The sequence below is a fragment of the Dendropsophus ebraccatus genome, chromosome 9, assembly GCF_027789765.1.
Source record: "Dendropsophus ebraccatus isolate aDenEbr1 chromosome 9, aDenEbr1.pat, whole genome shotgun sequence".
In the NCBI taxonomy this organism is placed as follows: domain Eukaryota; kingdom Metazoa; phylum Chordata; class Amphibia; order Anura; family Hylidae; genus Dendropsophus; species Dendropsophus ebraccatus.
In genome coordinates, this window is record NC_091462.1 from 24,198,168 (window position 1) to 24,214,358 (window position 16,191).

Here is a 16,191-nt window from a genome sequence, read left to right on the forward strand (position 1 = left end):
TTTATTTCTGCCCTAAGACATGTTCCCATCTTATGCCATGTTCTGTATTTTTACTTTGGGCTTTTTAAAGGGGTACTCCAGCAAAAATCTTTTTCTTTTAAATCAACTGGTGTCAGAAAGTTATACAAATTTGTAATTTACTTCTATTTAAAAATCTCAAGTCTTCCAGTACTTTTCAGCTGCTGTATGTCCTGCAGGAAGTGGTGTATTCTTTCCAGTCTGACACAGTAGCAAATCTCCATAGAAAACCTTTCCTGCTCTGGAGAGTTCCTGACATGGACAGAGGTGAGCACTGTGTCAGACTGGAAAGTATACAAAACTTCACACAGAACGTACAGCAGCTGATAAGTGCTGGAAGGGTTATAATTGTTTTGATGAAGTTTCCCTTTAAAAAAAGAAAAAAAATCATAGCTAGAAAACCCCTCTAATACACTGGGGAAAATTTGTATTTCACTGTTACCATTTATATGTTTTATTGATCCTCTGCCTTTTAATGTGTATTGATGTTTTAGTCTCTGATAGACCTGATAATACTAAGCGGCCCCATAGCTTCAGCAGTTTGTGCCACAGGCCTAGAGGGGGATTCATCAAACGAGTCAAATTTGTCCCCATTTTGCCCCAAAACTTGCAACTTTTGGTCCAACTGGACTGTTGGTTCGGGGAAAGCACTGATGATGATGATGAGGAGGAGGAGGAGTGGTGTCTGTAGGTTAGGCTGGGTTCATACTGCGTTTTCAGTATACGTTTAACGGATCCGGTTTTTTAACGGACAAAAAATAGTGTCAGCAACATATTTGTGTCCGTCAAAAAAAACGGATCCTTTTTGATTCGACTTTTTTTTATAATGGAAAAACGGATCATAATGGATGCACACAAATGCATCCGTTTGTTGCAATCCGTTTTCCAGCCGTTTTTTTGCAAAAAAAATGGATGAAAAAAACGTATTGCAAAAACGCAGTGTGAACCCAGCCTTACAGTGAAGTGCACTCTCCCTAATGCTGAGAAATACAGACAGGCACCAAATGTATTCTGCAACAGGACAAGGATCTCAACCATGCAGCCAATGTCCATAAGAACTAGAAGAAGAAGGAGTCGTAGAGGTGATGATATGGCCTCACAGAGCCCTGATCTCACATCACCCACTCTGTCTGGGATTACATGAAGAGACAGAAGGATCAGTAGAACAGAATACAGTGAAAATTTTTCTTATACCAGCAGTGGCCACCAGGGGGTGCAAAACTTTTTTTTAGGTCAGCAGCCAGCTAAGTCACTGTATGCAATGGCTGGTGCTCTATTTAAACATATATCATTATTCATACATAGGAAATGTTTCTTATTATATGTTACACATAATGCTAATAATAATATCTACAGAGCCTGTATATGCCATAGTGTTATACAATCAGGCTCCAATCTTAGAAAGTTCATCTTAACCCTTTGAGGACCAGGCCCAAAATGACCCAGTGGACCGCGCAAATTTTGATCTTAGTGCTTTCGTTTTTCCCTCCTCCCCTTCTAAGAGCTCTAGTACTTTCAGTTTTCTATCTACAAGGCCATGTAATGGCTTATTTGTTACAGGAATAGTTGTACTTTGTAATGGCATCTTTTATTTTACCATAACATGTATGACGGAATCCCCAAATATATTATTTATGAAGATATAAATAGGGGAAATCATAAAAAAGAATGCAATATGGTAACGTTTGGGGGGTTCCTGTGTCTACGTAATACACTATATGGTAAAACCGACATGATACCATTATTCTATAGGTCAGTCCGAACACAACCATATGCAGGTTACACAGATTCTCTAATGTTATATATATATTTTTTTAATGAAATCCTTTTTTTCGGCAATTAAATATTAATAAAATGGGCCTATTGTGACATTTATAACGGTTTTATTTTTTTCACCTACGGGGCTGTATGGGGTGTCATTTTTTCCGCCATGATCTCTAGTTTTTATTAATACCATATTTGTGAAGATCGGACGTTTTGATCACTTTTTATAATTTTTTTTATATATAATGTAACAAAATCGGTAATCCGCGCACTTTTTTCCCTCTTTTCGTGTACGCCGTTCACCGTTCGCAATGGCGCTTGTTATATTTTAATAGATCGGACAATTACGCACGCTACGGTATATTATATGTTTATTTATTTTTATATGTTTCATTTATATAATGGGAAAGGGGGGTGATTTAGACTTTTATTGGGGGAGGGGCTTTGGGGTAGTGTATTAGTGATTTTAACTTTTTTTTTTTCTTACATTTTAAGTCCCTTTGGGGGACTTGTACATTCATTAGTTTCACTTTATACACTGATCATTGCTATGCCATAGGCATAGCATTGATCAGTGTTATCGGCGCTCTGCTCATTGAGCCTGGCTGTGCAGGCTCACTGAGCAGAGCGCCGATTGGACCGCATAGAGGCAGGTGAAAGACCTGCCTTCATGGTCGCTGGGATAAGTGATAAGTGAGTATGGGGTTCATTGGTGTTATGCCACAGACAGCACCTTTCTCCCCTGACAGCTGCTGATGGGGGGCCCCACCAGATTAATGAGGCCACATACAGTTTTTTGTGGTCCCAAGAATCCTAGCTACGCCCTTGCCTTGCACGTGCATGTTCACTATTGCCAAATATGCATGTTTTCTATGGGGTTGGAAGCCGCTGCCAGACACCTCTTATCTTAAGGGAGAACAAAAGGATCAGGGGTTGAAATGTACACCTGGCAAATTTGATAATGAAGCTTTTTCAGTTCCTAGCAAATACAGTGATTACAGATATGACACAAAGTAATGTTTCTTTATTGGCTGAACGTTCCTGCGGTGTGCGGTGTCCCACTAGGGGTGTTACTATTATATGCACCCTTCACAAAAGTCTGTCATTTTTGTGGTCTTATTATGGTAAAGGCAGTATTAAGAGTTGACCACTAGATGTCGCTGTATTATATATTGGTATATGGAAGCTGCACAGCTTCATGAAATGAAATTATTTTAATTGCCTGTGGATGTTTCTCTACATCAAGTAATGAAATTATCAACAACAAAATTTTTTATTCTTTTGTACCGCCTTCTCAGCTTAAAGAGATTTATCCAGTATTATAAAAAGCACAGTTGCTTTCTTGCAAAAACAGTGCCACCCTTGTCATCAGGTTGTGGGTGGTATTACAACTCCTTTTAGTTCAATGTAATTGAGCTGCAAAAAGGCCCCATACCGAGGACAGGAAAGATGCTGTTTCAGAAGGAAAGCAGTCCTGGACTATACTGACAATAAACAATATTCTACATCACACTGGCAGAGCCATAACCGATCAGCTTTACAGGTTGAGTTCTGTCACATAACAATTTTTTTTTTCTTCATTTCCACCATAATTGCTTGTGTAGTAGTCGCTTCAGGAGGCATCTCTTCTCTCTCCAGCACTTTACAGGAATCTCAGTTTCAGCAGAAAAAAAAAGTAATTCTATTTAATGAAAAGTACAATTTTTCCAATATACTTTCTGTATCAAATTCTCATGGTTTTCAAGATCTTTTCATCATTCAGTGGGAAGTTTTATTGTTTTAGTTCTAGAACAGAGATGGGGAACCTTTTGCCCTCCAGATGTTGCAAAACTACAACTCCCACCATGCCTGGACAGCCATGGTGGGAATTGTAGTTTTGCAACAGCTACAAGGGGAGAAGGTTCCCCATCCCTGTTCTAGGGGATGAAATCTAAAATCTGGTAATTTTATTGTAGACATTTTCTGTGCTTACATTTTAAAGGGTTTGTTATCACTGTGAACACTTTGGGGGAGTAAGGCTCCTATTCCACAGGCCGATGGGGGCCCGATCAACAATGTAAACGAGTGCCGATCTGCTAGATTGGCGCTCGTTTACTGGGCCTATTCCACGGCCCGATAATCGTTTAGCGAGGGCTGCAGGGACATTGTTACCAATGTCCTTGCAGCCCTTGTTTAAACATCATACTTTACCTAAGAATAGAGAGACTGTGGAATAGAGAGAACGATCAGCCGATGATCGCGTCATCGGCTGATCATTCATTTAGGTGCAAACCTAAAATCATCGGTCACCACCCGCGCATCACTACGTGGAATAGCGGTGCGTGGCGGGCGACCGACGATTTAAAACATCATACTTTACCTATCCAGGCTGCAGGGCTTCTCCTGCGCTCCTTCTCCAGGTCCCGCGTACAGCAGCAGCTTCGGAGCGGCCTGTCTGAGCTGACAGACCGCTCAGCCAATCACTGGCAGGGACCGATGCGGTCCCGGCCTGTGATTGGCTGAGAGCTCCGTCAGCTGACAGGCCACTCTGCAGCTAGAGCGCGCGGGACCCAGGGAGGAATACAGAGCGGAGGAGAAGTCATGCAGGTAATGTATTGTACTTCTCAAATCGTTGGTCGCCCGCCGCGCACCGCTATTCCACCGTAGCGATGCGCGGTGGGGGAATGATTTTAGGTCTGGCCCTAAATGAACGATCAGCCGATGACATGATCATCGGCTGATCGTTCTCTCTATTCCACTGAGCGACAATCGGCCGCATCGGCCAAATGGGTCCGATTCGGCCGATTATCGTTCCTGTGGAATAGGGCCCTTAGGGCTGCATCCGACTTCTGCAGCCAAATGGTGCACACTTGGGTTCGGACAAACCTGAGCATACTCGAGGTTTGCTCATCTCTATCTCAATCACATGTAGTAGGAACGTCCTTCTCTTATACATCTTGGCAGATGAAAGAGCAGTTATTCCATGACACTGGAGAGACAAGCGCCTCCAACAGTTGTTAAACGGGTTCAGTAGGTCAACTACATACTTAGCATGATACAATGACCCCAATAAATTCCTGTCTATTTGAGCCATGGATCTCTTTCCAGGGCACCTTGGAGATTGATTCATAGGCAACCTATTCTTCTTGCCCCTCTATTTCTTTTCCTTTTCTCTCTTCCTCCTGCCCCTGTGCCTTTGTCCTCGTTTAGTTACCTATTTTGACCATTTGGTTTGCTATGCTACTAGAATAAAAGATTATACTTACCTGTCCAGGCTCCTCCAGTGTCCGGCCTTGTTCCTGTGTTCCTGCAGGCGCCTCCGCCTCTTTTGAACCCTTCCCTGAAGTGATAGGCCGCTTGGCTGATCACTGGCCGCAGCATTCTCCCATCTTGGCCAATCATTGGCTGAGTGGCCTGTCATTTAGAAGTCCCCAAGACAGCTGTGGTGAGCAGGGACACCAGGAACAAGACTAGAGGACACCAGGGAAGCATGGACAGGTAAGTACATCTCGCTAATATTTTACACCAAAGCAAGGGCTGCATGGACATTGCTAATAATGTACGTGCAGCCCTTATACATAGTTGTCGTGCCATGTGTAGGCTCAGTAGCTTAGCGCTGATCTAATAGATTGGCACTCGCTTACAATGCAGGGGCTGGCCAGGTAATATGGCCCAAAGAACTAAGGATGCATTCACATTACCTTTGTGTCTTCTGAGACCCAGATACTTCAGCACCGTGCCAAAATGAGGTGCTGACATATCTGTGCCCAAACTGGTATAGACCTCATTTACTCCTATGGCCAGAAAATTACCAGGTAATGACTGTCAAAGTTACAACCACATTTAGCTTTTATTTTTCTGTGTGTGAACATAGCCTTAGGCCTCCTTCACAGTGAAATTCATGTTTTTTTAGAAGAAATTTGTAGGGTGGTATTTAGACAATCTTTAACATGCACTTTATTTGGCCTACAGCAAAATGCCTAAAAAATCTGCAAATCTAGATTGTGCTACATTATGAGAAAAACATCACAGACCCCCCCCCCCCCAACAAAAAAAAAACACACAGAAAGTGAAGTAACAAACAAACATTTTTTAGGCTATGTTCACACAATGGGGGAGATTTATCAAACATGGTGTAAAGTGAAACTGGCTCAGTTGCCCCTAGCAACCAATCAGATTCCACCTTTCTTACCTCACACACTCTTTGGAAAATGAAAGGTGGAATCTGATTGGTTGCTAGGGGCAACTGAGCCAGTTTCACTTTACACCATGTTTGATAAATCTCCCATGTTCACACACACTTAAAATTAAATATAAAATGCATCATGTTCATGCACCGTCAAATCGATGATAGATTTTATTTGGACGTTAGTACGGACGTCGTCATTTAAAGGGGTACTCCGGTGAAAATCTTTTTCTTTCAAATCAACTGGTTTCAGAAATTTCAAGTCTTACCAGACTTAGCAGTTGCTGTATGTCCGGCAGGAGATGGTGTTTTCTTTTCAGTCTGAGGCTATGTTCACACGTTGTATGACACCGGCCTTTCCGTGGTCCGTTGTCAGAAAAGATCCTCCCGGTAGGTACTGCAGTTGATTAGCAGCCGCAGATAACTGACATGTCAGTTTCTCGCGGCGCCGCTAGAGATCCGGCCCGGAGGCTATACTAATGCCGCTCCCATTACACGTAGTGATGGCCAGCAGATCATCAATATCATTGAAGAATTTTTCAACATTTTGAAAGACAAAGATCAGCCGTCTTTTAACCTGAGCTACTACACCAAGCGATTATCGTCCATAATGGCCAATAATTGGCCAAATACGACTGATAATCGCTTGGTGTAATAGGGCTTTTAGTATGAAAAAAAATCTCTTGCGCTGACCAATTATTGTGCAAGGTCTTTACCCCTTCAAGACTGAGCCCATTGATGCCCGGATGTCTGGGTCAAATAAATGCAATGTTCCTCCTTCCTCCATAGCGCTTTTATTTTTCCACCTAAAGGGCTGGTTGGGGTGTCATTTTTTGTGCCATGATCTCTTGTTTTTAATAATTTCATATTGGTGTAAAAGAAAAAATTTTGCTTTTTATTATTTTTTTCTGATATTTTTTAAAATCAGCAATCCTAGTGTTTTTTTTCTTTCCGTTCGCAGTTAACTATGCCGGAACATATCCCCATAATGCAGGATCCCCATAATGCATTAGTGTAGTACAACAGGCTAGAGTAAAGAAGCAGGGCTGCTGTCAGAGGTCTGTGTGGTCACATGGTAAGTGTGAGTGCAGGCACATTATAGCAGCAGTGTGTATAGCTGAGTGTGAGTGCAGGCACATTATAGCAGGAAAGGAGAGGATGTGAAACAAAAGAGCTGACAGATCTGCCATGATTTGGAAGGTGAGGGAGACTTCCTGAGTACAGTGCTGTAGACCACCCTGTGCAGACCATGCCCCTCCCTCACTCCCCCTCCCACCCAGTACAGGGAGCTCTTAAACCAAAGCAATGCTCTTACACCAAGTTACAATTTTGAAAAACTGTGAGCTCTTCTTGCAAAACGCTCTTAAACCAAGTTACTCTTAAACCAAGGTACATATATATATATATATACACACATATATCACAAAGATATTGCACAGTACTGTGCAGATGAGAGTATGCTCCTATATTGTTTCACAATACAGTAATGGTATCATAGGTAACAAAAATAGGTTAAAAAAAATATATTTTGTGGCTTTGTTCTAATGCACAGTATAATTAAAGGGGAACTATCAGCAGGTTAGACAAATCTAACCTGTTGATATGTCCCTATTGCGCAGGAGATGCTGAGGAGGAAGGCGCGTCTCTTACCTTCATCCTCGGCTCTGTTCCAGTGCAGCTAGTCGTTCACTCCGTGGTTCAGTAAGACAATTTACCACTTGCTCATTTACCACCTGTTTTTGAAAAATGCGGCTGTTTTTTTTTTGGTTTTTTTTTTAAATCTATACTCACATTGTTTTATGTTCATTTAAAATTACAGCCGTATTTAGTTTTTATTTTACTGCGTTTGAACCTAGTTCTGATATTGTGATTAACCCCTTCACGTCAGCAATACGTAGATATACGTTCCTGCTACACATACTTAGTGCAGTAGGAATGTATATATACGTTCCTGACTTCAGGGGGTGTAGCTGTGTCCACGGAGCCAAGGAGAATGACAGGCAGCTGTGATCCCGCATCTGCCTGTCATTAACCCCTTAAAAGCCACAATCTATAGCGATCTCAGCGTTTAAGGTACTCAGTGACAGGACAAGCTCCTGTCACTGAGTGATCGGGACCCCCGCAGCCATGCTACGGGAGTCCCGATCACTTGTACCGACGAACAAGTGATCTCAGGCAGGCTCTATGCACAGATGACCAATAACTCTGATATATGCTATGCTGTGGCATAGCATAGATCAGTATATGCAATCAAATGATTGCATGTTTTAAATAGAGATGAGCGAACTGCTCAGACTTTTGTTCCGAAAGCAGTTCGCTCTCTCATCATGCCTTTGATTCCGGCCGCATACTTGCGCTCACGGGAATATGCGGTCAGGATATTCCAGGGAATCCCTGTTGAATTTCCTGGAATATCAAAGGCATGATGAGAGAGCGCCGATGCCGTCTGACCAAAAGTCCGAAGGTCCGCTCATCTCTAGTTTTAAAGTGTTTAAAAGTGTTTTAAAAAAAGTGTAATAAAAAATGTTTTTAAAAGTATTTAAACAAAAAAATCCTTATACCCCCCCCCCTCAATAAATGTTTAAAATACCTCCTTGCCTATTATAAAAATATTTTAAAAAATATATAAATAAACATATTACATATCGTAGTGTGCGGAATTGTCCGATCTATTAAAATATAACATTATACTCCATAAGCTGATTGCTATACTCTACAGTAACTTATAATATCACATATTCAGCTGTTTCTTATTGTTTGTTTCATCTGCTCTACATGTTATTCAGAATTTTAAAAAATCATAATTTTTGAGGTGTGGAACCAATCAGTGATTTCTTGTGGGAAAATTTGCTTCGCTTTAAGAGTGGATTTAGATTGCAAGCGCAGTCCCTGAACGAATTATGTTCGTAATCCAAGGCACCACTATATATATATATATATATATATATATATATATATATATATATATATATATATATATAAATATATATATATATATATATATATATATATATATATATATATAAAGAATAAAAGTAATAAACTTTTCCCTTTATCCACAACTTCTCACTCCCCTTAAACTTATCTTCTTTCAACCTTTCTAACTAGGCAACCAGCTATAGGTGCCATTCAGGAGCCTGGAACAGCAGAGTGACAAGAGTATATAGTGGTTGAAACTGATACAATAACTAGAAGGTTGCTGCAGGTGTAACCAGAACTTGTTACATTGTTGCCTTTTTTATTTGTTTATTTTAGCTGGTTATTTTGAGTTATCAGTCAGGTAACAGTAAACATAACAACCACCTAAGAAAACATAGTAAAACTTCCTAATTACACAGATGACAGGCTATTAGCTATTTCTGGGCAGGTCTGTCTGTTTTTTTTTTTTTTTTTTTTACATGGAAGAGAGACAAAGATCTGTGTATGGAGAGATAAGCCTGGGAGGGAAGGGGTTACCAAAGGCTTCTGCAGTCATCCTCCTCATCTTCCTCCTCTGATCTCCAGATGGGCTGTCCCAGCAAGGAAAGGGTTACACAAGGCTTCCAAGGTGAGGGCTGCTGCACTGCTGGCTCCTGCACTCACACAATTTCCTCATATGTGGCGGCTTCTCAAGTTTCAACACAAGGCTGGGTGGAGAGAGAGTACACGTCTGCCCTGCAACCTTCCCTGACTGAAGTGTCTCCAGTCAGCAGGATACTGGATGGGATACAATGCAGCCATGCCACCCTGAGGAGGATCATCATCATCATCACCCCAGACTGGTGCCCAAGTGCCAGGAAGAGAGGAGAGAAGGAAGGACCCAAGACATGCCACGCAGGCAGGAATGAGCAGGCAACAACCCATGTGCTTGGACAGACAGGAGGCTGCTGCTGCTGCTGCTGTGTGACAGGTACTACAACTCCCAGCCAGGATGCACAGGGTAAGGAAGTACTTCAGGGGCAGTGGGAGAGCCCTGGGATTCATATTCATCGCCTCTATCATCTGGCTGATATTTGACATGGCAGCTCTGAGGTTTTCTTTCAATGAGATTAATAGCAAGTTGCAAAAAGAGGAACTTTTCCGTAGGGACAAAGTGGGATCTGACTTCAGGAACCCCCCAGTAAGAGGCAATAGGTGGGAAAAGGCGAGAGACCCCCTGGAGGAGGACGCTCCTAGGTTAAAAGGGATTTTCTACCCCCCAGCGGATGAACTTGCTGGACCAGTTAATGCACTTGACAATAAGGCGATGGTAAAGCAGAAGAAGAGGACTATAAAGCCCAGGCTAATCCATAAAACCTTACCACCCTTGGGGGTCCCGCAAGGAGGCAAGACCCTAACGGAGGAGGAAAAGAAGTTGGAGGTTGTAAATGGTACAAGTCTGCTGCTGTCAAAAGGGCAATTTCCTAAGTATGTAGGAGAAGACGGGCTAATGGTCAGGCGGAATAATACAGCGACTGTTGGAAAGGTGGGGGATGGGCAGCGACTGGAGGAACCTGTAGGTGCTGGGGACTTTCAGAGTATAGTGGAGAGCAAGGGCATGGGAACTGCGAAGTATAAAATTGTAAGCATCCATAAAGATGTAATAGAGCCTAAGGATGTAGGGGGCCCTAAAGATGCCGTAGAACATAAGGAAGCTGTGGCCCCTAATAATGCAATAGAACATAAGACGGCGGAGGCCCCCAAAGATGCAATAGAACATAAGAATGCTGTGGTCCCCAAAGATGTAAAAGAACGTAAGGATGCAGGATCCCTAAAAGATATAGTAGCGCATAGGGATGCTATTGCCCCTAAACAAGCAGTAGAAAATAAGGATGAAGTATCCCCTAAAGTTGTCGCAGAAATAAATGATGGAGTGGGGGCCAAGGGTGTTGTGGCAGCTAAAGATGGAGCTGAACCAAAGGATACAGCGGAGTTAAAGGGTGCAGGAGATGCCAGGCTGCTTAAGGGTGCACAGGATGGAGTAAAGCCGCAAGATGCTCTGGTGTCTAAAGGTATAAGGGCTAAGGATGCGGGAGCTGAGCACAAAGATGTGGTGGTCCCTAAGGAGAGATCTGCAGCTGATATTAAGAATGTAAGGACACCTAAAACTGGAGTGAATCCCAGTGCTGCGGGGGCTTCTAACATTGTTGTGGCGGGCAAAAATGGAACTGCCCCTGCAGATGCCTTAAAGCTTAAAAACATCCAGGTTCCTAAAGAGGGAGCAGACAAGGGTCCACAACACCATGTCAGTATCAAACCCGAAGACGTGCAAGAAAATGCTAAGAAACGAAAAGATCTCGATCAACATCCAGAGGATAAAGTTATAATCATCAATAAAGTGAATGAGAACGATGACAAAATGGCCAAACGTCCCCCCTCCAACGTGTCCTCCGACATTATAAATAAAGTTGCAGCTGCTAATAATAATGTGTCCGTCAGTGATGCCAAGGAACGCGAATCGCTGAATGCAACAGCTAAAAAAGCCAGTCCTCCAATGTCTAACAATACTCATATGGGGGAAGGTGGGAAAAAGCCTGATCTGCTGCTCAATTTCAAAGAAGGCTTCTTAGGAAGAAAGGAGACCAAAGGCAAGAGAAGTCTGGTGAACGTAAAGGAGAATATCATCAGTCAAGCGACCAACACAAGTACCAGCCGTCCGGGTAAAATCCATGATGAAAGTGAAGTTCTTAAGGTGAAACCTCCAGTGGGCACAGGGATGCACCAGGTTCTAACCATTGATTCCACAATGAGTCCGAGGAACCCCCGAGCACCAGGCCAGTATGGGAGACCCGTGGCGGTCCCTAAAGACAAGGAGCAAGAAGCCAGCCGAAGATGGAAAGAAGGAAACTTCAACGTCTATCTGAGCGACATTATTCCTCTAGACCGAGCTATCGAAGATACTAGACCTAAAGGGTAAGAACGGCCACAATAACCTGGAGTCTTGTTTATAGAAACTGGAGCGTGCTTGAGTTCAGTCGTTCGGCATTTGAATATTAGTGGCTGAAGAAGTTGGATGCAGCCCTAGGGAGTCCAAAGGTCCATAAGCTGCATCCATGTTTTCCCGGACTCCGTAGGGCAGCATCCAACTTCTTCTGCCACCGATATTCAAATGCAGAACTAGCATGCTCAAGTTGTGTTCAAGTTACTTACATATTAACACAATCTTACAGCATTCTTGGTTATTAATGGAGTTTGTTTTAATGGATTATCCTAAGGACGGGCCATCGATGTCTGGTTACAGGGTCCATCCTGTAGCAGTGGTGCTGGCTGGAGCACTGTGACCTGGTGGTGTCTGGTACTGCAGCTTAGCCCATATAAAGGGGTATTCCGAGTTAAAAGAACTCTTCCTTTGTCCACAGCCATTGAGGATAAGTGTCTCAGAGACTGGACCCTCCATGATCTGGAGAACAGAGCACATGCATGCCAACACTCTATTCACTGTCTATGGAGCCAACTCCAGACTTGGCTATTTTCGGCAGTGCCATAAACAATAAATGAAGTAACGGTGGGCATGCACAAGTCAGAGCCCTGTTTTCAAGATCACTAGGCTCCTAACGCTTGGACTCCCTCCATGATCTGACACCTCTCCACTATCCTGTTAATAGGGGATAATTTCTCTTAACTCGGGGTTCCCCTTTAATGCAGCGGAGCAGAAGCGGGCTACAGTACCAGATACCATTATAACCATGTTGCTTTGCAAAGTACTGCAGCACAATGTTTATGGCGCCACTGTGATCTTGAGAATAGGGCCCTGATTCATTTGTTTGGAACCAAGTGATGACCACCACTGCATTCATTGTCTATGGGGCTGCTAGTGATAGAGTACAGCACTTAGTTATCTTCAGCAGCTTCATAGACAGTGAATGGAGTGACAGAGGGCATGCACAAATCAGGGACTATATCTGAAGATTATGGGGTCCCAGGCAGCTGAACCCCCTCATTATCTCCACATGCTTATTCTATGGATAGGGGATACATTTTTTTTATTCGGAATACCCCTTTAACATGGAAGAGTTATGCCAAGCTACAGTACCAGATACAACTATGACCATGACGCTTTGCAGAATATTGCAGTAAAATAGTCATGGCACCACTGCCCCTTGATTCTGCTGATACTGCAGGGGTCCTCAGGATATGATTTCACTGTAAAATCTCCAATGAATTAGCCTTCTGGCAGTTCTACAGCAAATGTCAGGTTAATGGAAACTTAGGAAATCTTAATCACAGATTGCATCAAAGGGGGGTTGTATGATAGTAAAAACAGCGCCCCCTTGTGTCAGGTATTGCAGCACCCTTGAAATGATTCCCAGATACGGCCCCAGGACATGGATATTTTTGGAAGCAAGCAGACATGTCTTTATAAACTCCTACAACCCCAAACGTGTAGGTGTAAGATGGTTAGAGACCGGGTATATATATATATATATTTTTTTTTAACTTTTGCAATATGTTCTTTTTCATTGAGAAGAACAGGGCAGAAGAACAAACCACATCTGCTAAGAGGCTGAGGTTTATAAAAAGTAACATGATCTAAAACTCATTATAGACTATGACATTAACATGGTGCAGGAATTGCCATTCACTAACACTGCGGAGGCCTAATGCATCAGACAGTCTGCTACTATGTGAGTGACGTCATAGGTGGTAACACTAGTCTAGTCTATTATTTATGCATAAAGTGCCTGTTTTATGTACTTTATATAAGGCATCGGGAAGAAACATTAGTAGGCGGGTAATATATATCCTGTTCAGTGGTGAAATAGAAACTAAGGGCTACAGACCTGTAGAAAGTTACTATGTTATAGCATACAAAGTCTCCTTATACATATACACATGCATATGATGTCTGGTATAAAGGGGTGGCAATGTCTTAAGGATCCTCATCTCCTAGTCAGTAAGGGGCGTCTATAAGGAGCTTTTGACATTTCTGAGCATTACATAGAAAGTCTATAGATTTCAATGTGTAATGCTTCATTTGCCCTGTGGAGGTGCTGCAGGGAAATTTAAAAAAGGGATACTCCAGTCTGACACAGTGCTCTCTGCTGCCACCTCTGTCCGTGACAGGAACTGCCCAGAGCAGCAGCAAACCTCTCCTGCTCTGCACAGTTCCTGACATGGACAGAGATGGAAGCAGAGAGCACTGTGTCAGACTGGAAAAACTTCTTGCAGGACATACAGCAACTGATAAGTACTAGGAGACTTGAGATTTTTAAATAGAAGTAATTTACAATTCTATATAACTTGATCTGATAAAAAATATATTTTTCACCAGGGTTCCCCTTTAATCACTTGCTCACAGGTTCTGCAGGCAAATTTTGGCTAGTTAGCAAACTTTTCTTACAAAAACTAATTGTGCTATTACCTATTTGCCTTGTTTTGTTACTTCTCTGCTGTCATATATTATAAAAGATAGAGATGATCACCTGAACGGACCGGGCCTGCCCACCTATATAGGACCTATATGCCCAAAGGGGATTGTGCATCACCTGAAGATCCCCTCTTTTCCCTTCTGTCCTTTTCTCTTTGTCTCTATTGTATGTTTCACTCTATAAAATCTGGTCATAAATCACGCAGACAGCACTGAAGCAGAAGCTGACTTTTTGCAGCATTAATTCTTAATTACCATTGCATTGATTTGCATTGTAAGACACGGGCAGCGTAGAGTATATACACAGCGTATAACTAAGGAGGATCACCTAGAGCTCTAGATGAGATCTGCGGAGGTATGAGGAGCGCACACTCTGCAGTGACCTAGTTCTGTCGTTTCGGTGTCATGTCTATTTATATTACTTGATTATGTATATGGAGAAGGTTTTACATTATTAGAGGTCAGTCCAGAATAAAGTATGTGCCAGAAGAAATACTCCAAGACATATAGGTATAGGACTTATACATGTAACTAGTGTCAGATTAGTAGAGGTAAAGATTCTGTAGGGTAGGGATGTATAGGGATATATAGCTTGAAGTGCATCATCGTTTATCTGATAGATATAGACGCATTTCAGCTCACTGCACTTGCATGAATCGATTCCGCACCGCAGTGCATGGAGGTGTGAGCTTCACCACTTGAGAAAGGTCCAGGGGCGTAACTACCACTATAGCAGCCATAGCGGCTGCTATGGGGCCCGCCGCATCAGGGGGCCCCATGGCCTGCTCCTGCAATACACTGGGCCCCCTGAGCCGTCATCATTTGCAGCACCGGGTGGCCCTGCTGGTCTCCTGGGTTTTGCAAATGTCCCTTTAACTGCAAGCACTCCTGACCAGAGCTAGCAGTTATGTAGTTATGACTTCACTTGACCGTTTAGTGGTCAGTCGGGGGGGGGGGAGCAATCAAAAGTTTGCTATGGGGCCCAGCCATTTCTAGTTACGCCCCTGGAAAGGTCCAATGTATTAGAAGCTTCACAATAAACATAACTGACTCCACATGACAACACTGACGTGTTTCGATCAGATGATCTTAAAGGGAAAGTCCAGGCTCTGGCATTTTTTTTTTTAAAAGAGCCAGAAAGAGGTGGCTGAACATAACAACATGCACCTACCTCCCCGACTACAATGTAGGGGTCCATTGTCCCCCACTTGGCCACTGACTAGCTGAGTAGGGCTGACATGTGATGACCCGGGTCCACGCTTAGACCAGCAAGCGGCCGAGGGACAGGGAATCTGAGCAGGGGACAGCGGAAACCTAGGCTGGAGCCCATGTTGTTAAGGCACTATTACACCAAGCGATTATCGGCCATAACAGCCGATAATTGGCCAAGAACGGACGATCGCAATGGTGTACCACCCCTAACTAATGGTGTACCGCCCCTAACTAATGGTGTACCGCCCCTTGGAACTTTCTTACTGGGAGTGGCAACAAATACAAGAGGTATATATATATAAGATAATAGTAACACAGATGACACGTAGAAAAGTATTTACAAACATAGAAAGTTGTTACTTAGTAAAGAATCCACCAGGAAGTAACCGCAATTATTCCTAATTACATCCTGAAGCCTCTGCGGCTAATGCCCCTATTCCACCGGTCGTTAAGAGGAGCAAACGAGCGCTCTCAGCGCTCGTTTGCTCCTTATTCCCCGCTCGCTGCCGCCGCTATTCAGCGCGGCTGCAGCGAGCGGGTGAGTGCAGGATGGGCGGCGGGGAGCTGTGGGGGGGCTGCCCGGGTGATCGCTGATCGTCCGGGCAGCCCATAGGATATAGCAGCGTCTGCTGCCGATGCTCCTATTCAACGGAGCGACGGCAGCAGATCGCTGCTATATCAGTCGCTTGTTTTTCAACATGTTGAA

General features: G+C 43.2%; 1 protein-coding gene across 1 annotated transcript in view; it reads left to right on the forward strand.

Moving 5' to 3' along the window:
- The first annotated feature begins 9,375 nt into the window (after positions 1 to 9,375).
- Positions 9,376 to 16,191, forward strand: part of GALNT5 (polypeptide N-acetylgalactosaminyltransferase 5) — a 41,992-nt gene continuing 35,176 nt past the window's right edge. Inside the window, exon 1 of the mRNA XM_069982726.1 lies at positions 9,376 to 11,818. Coding sequence (XP_069838827.1) covers positions 9,858 to 11,818 — 1,961 coding nt within the window. The 5' untranslated portion in view covers positions 9,376 to 9,857. The remainder of the gene's footprint in view (positions 11,819 to 16,191) is intronic.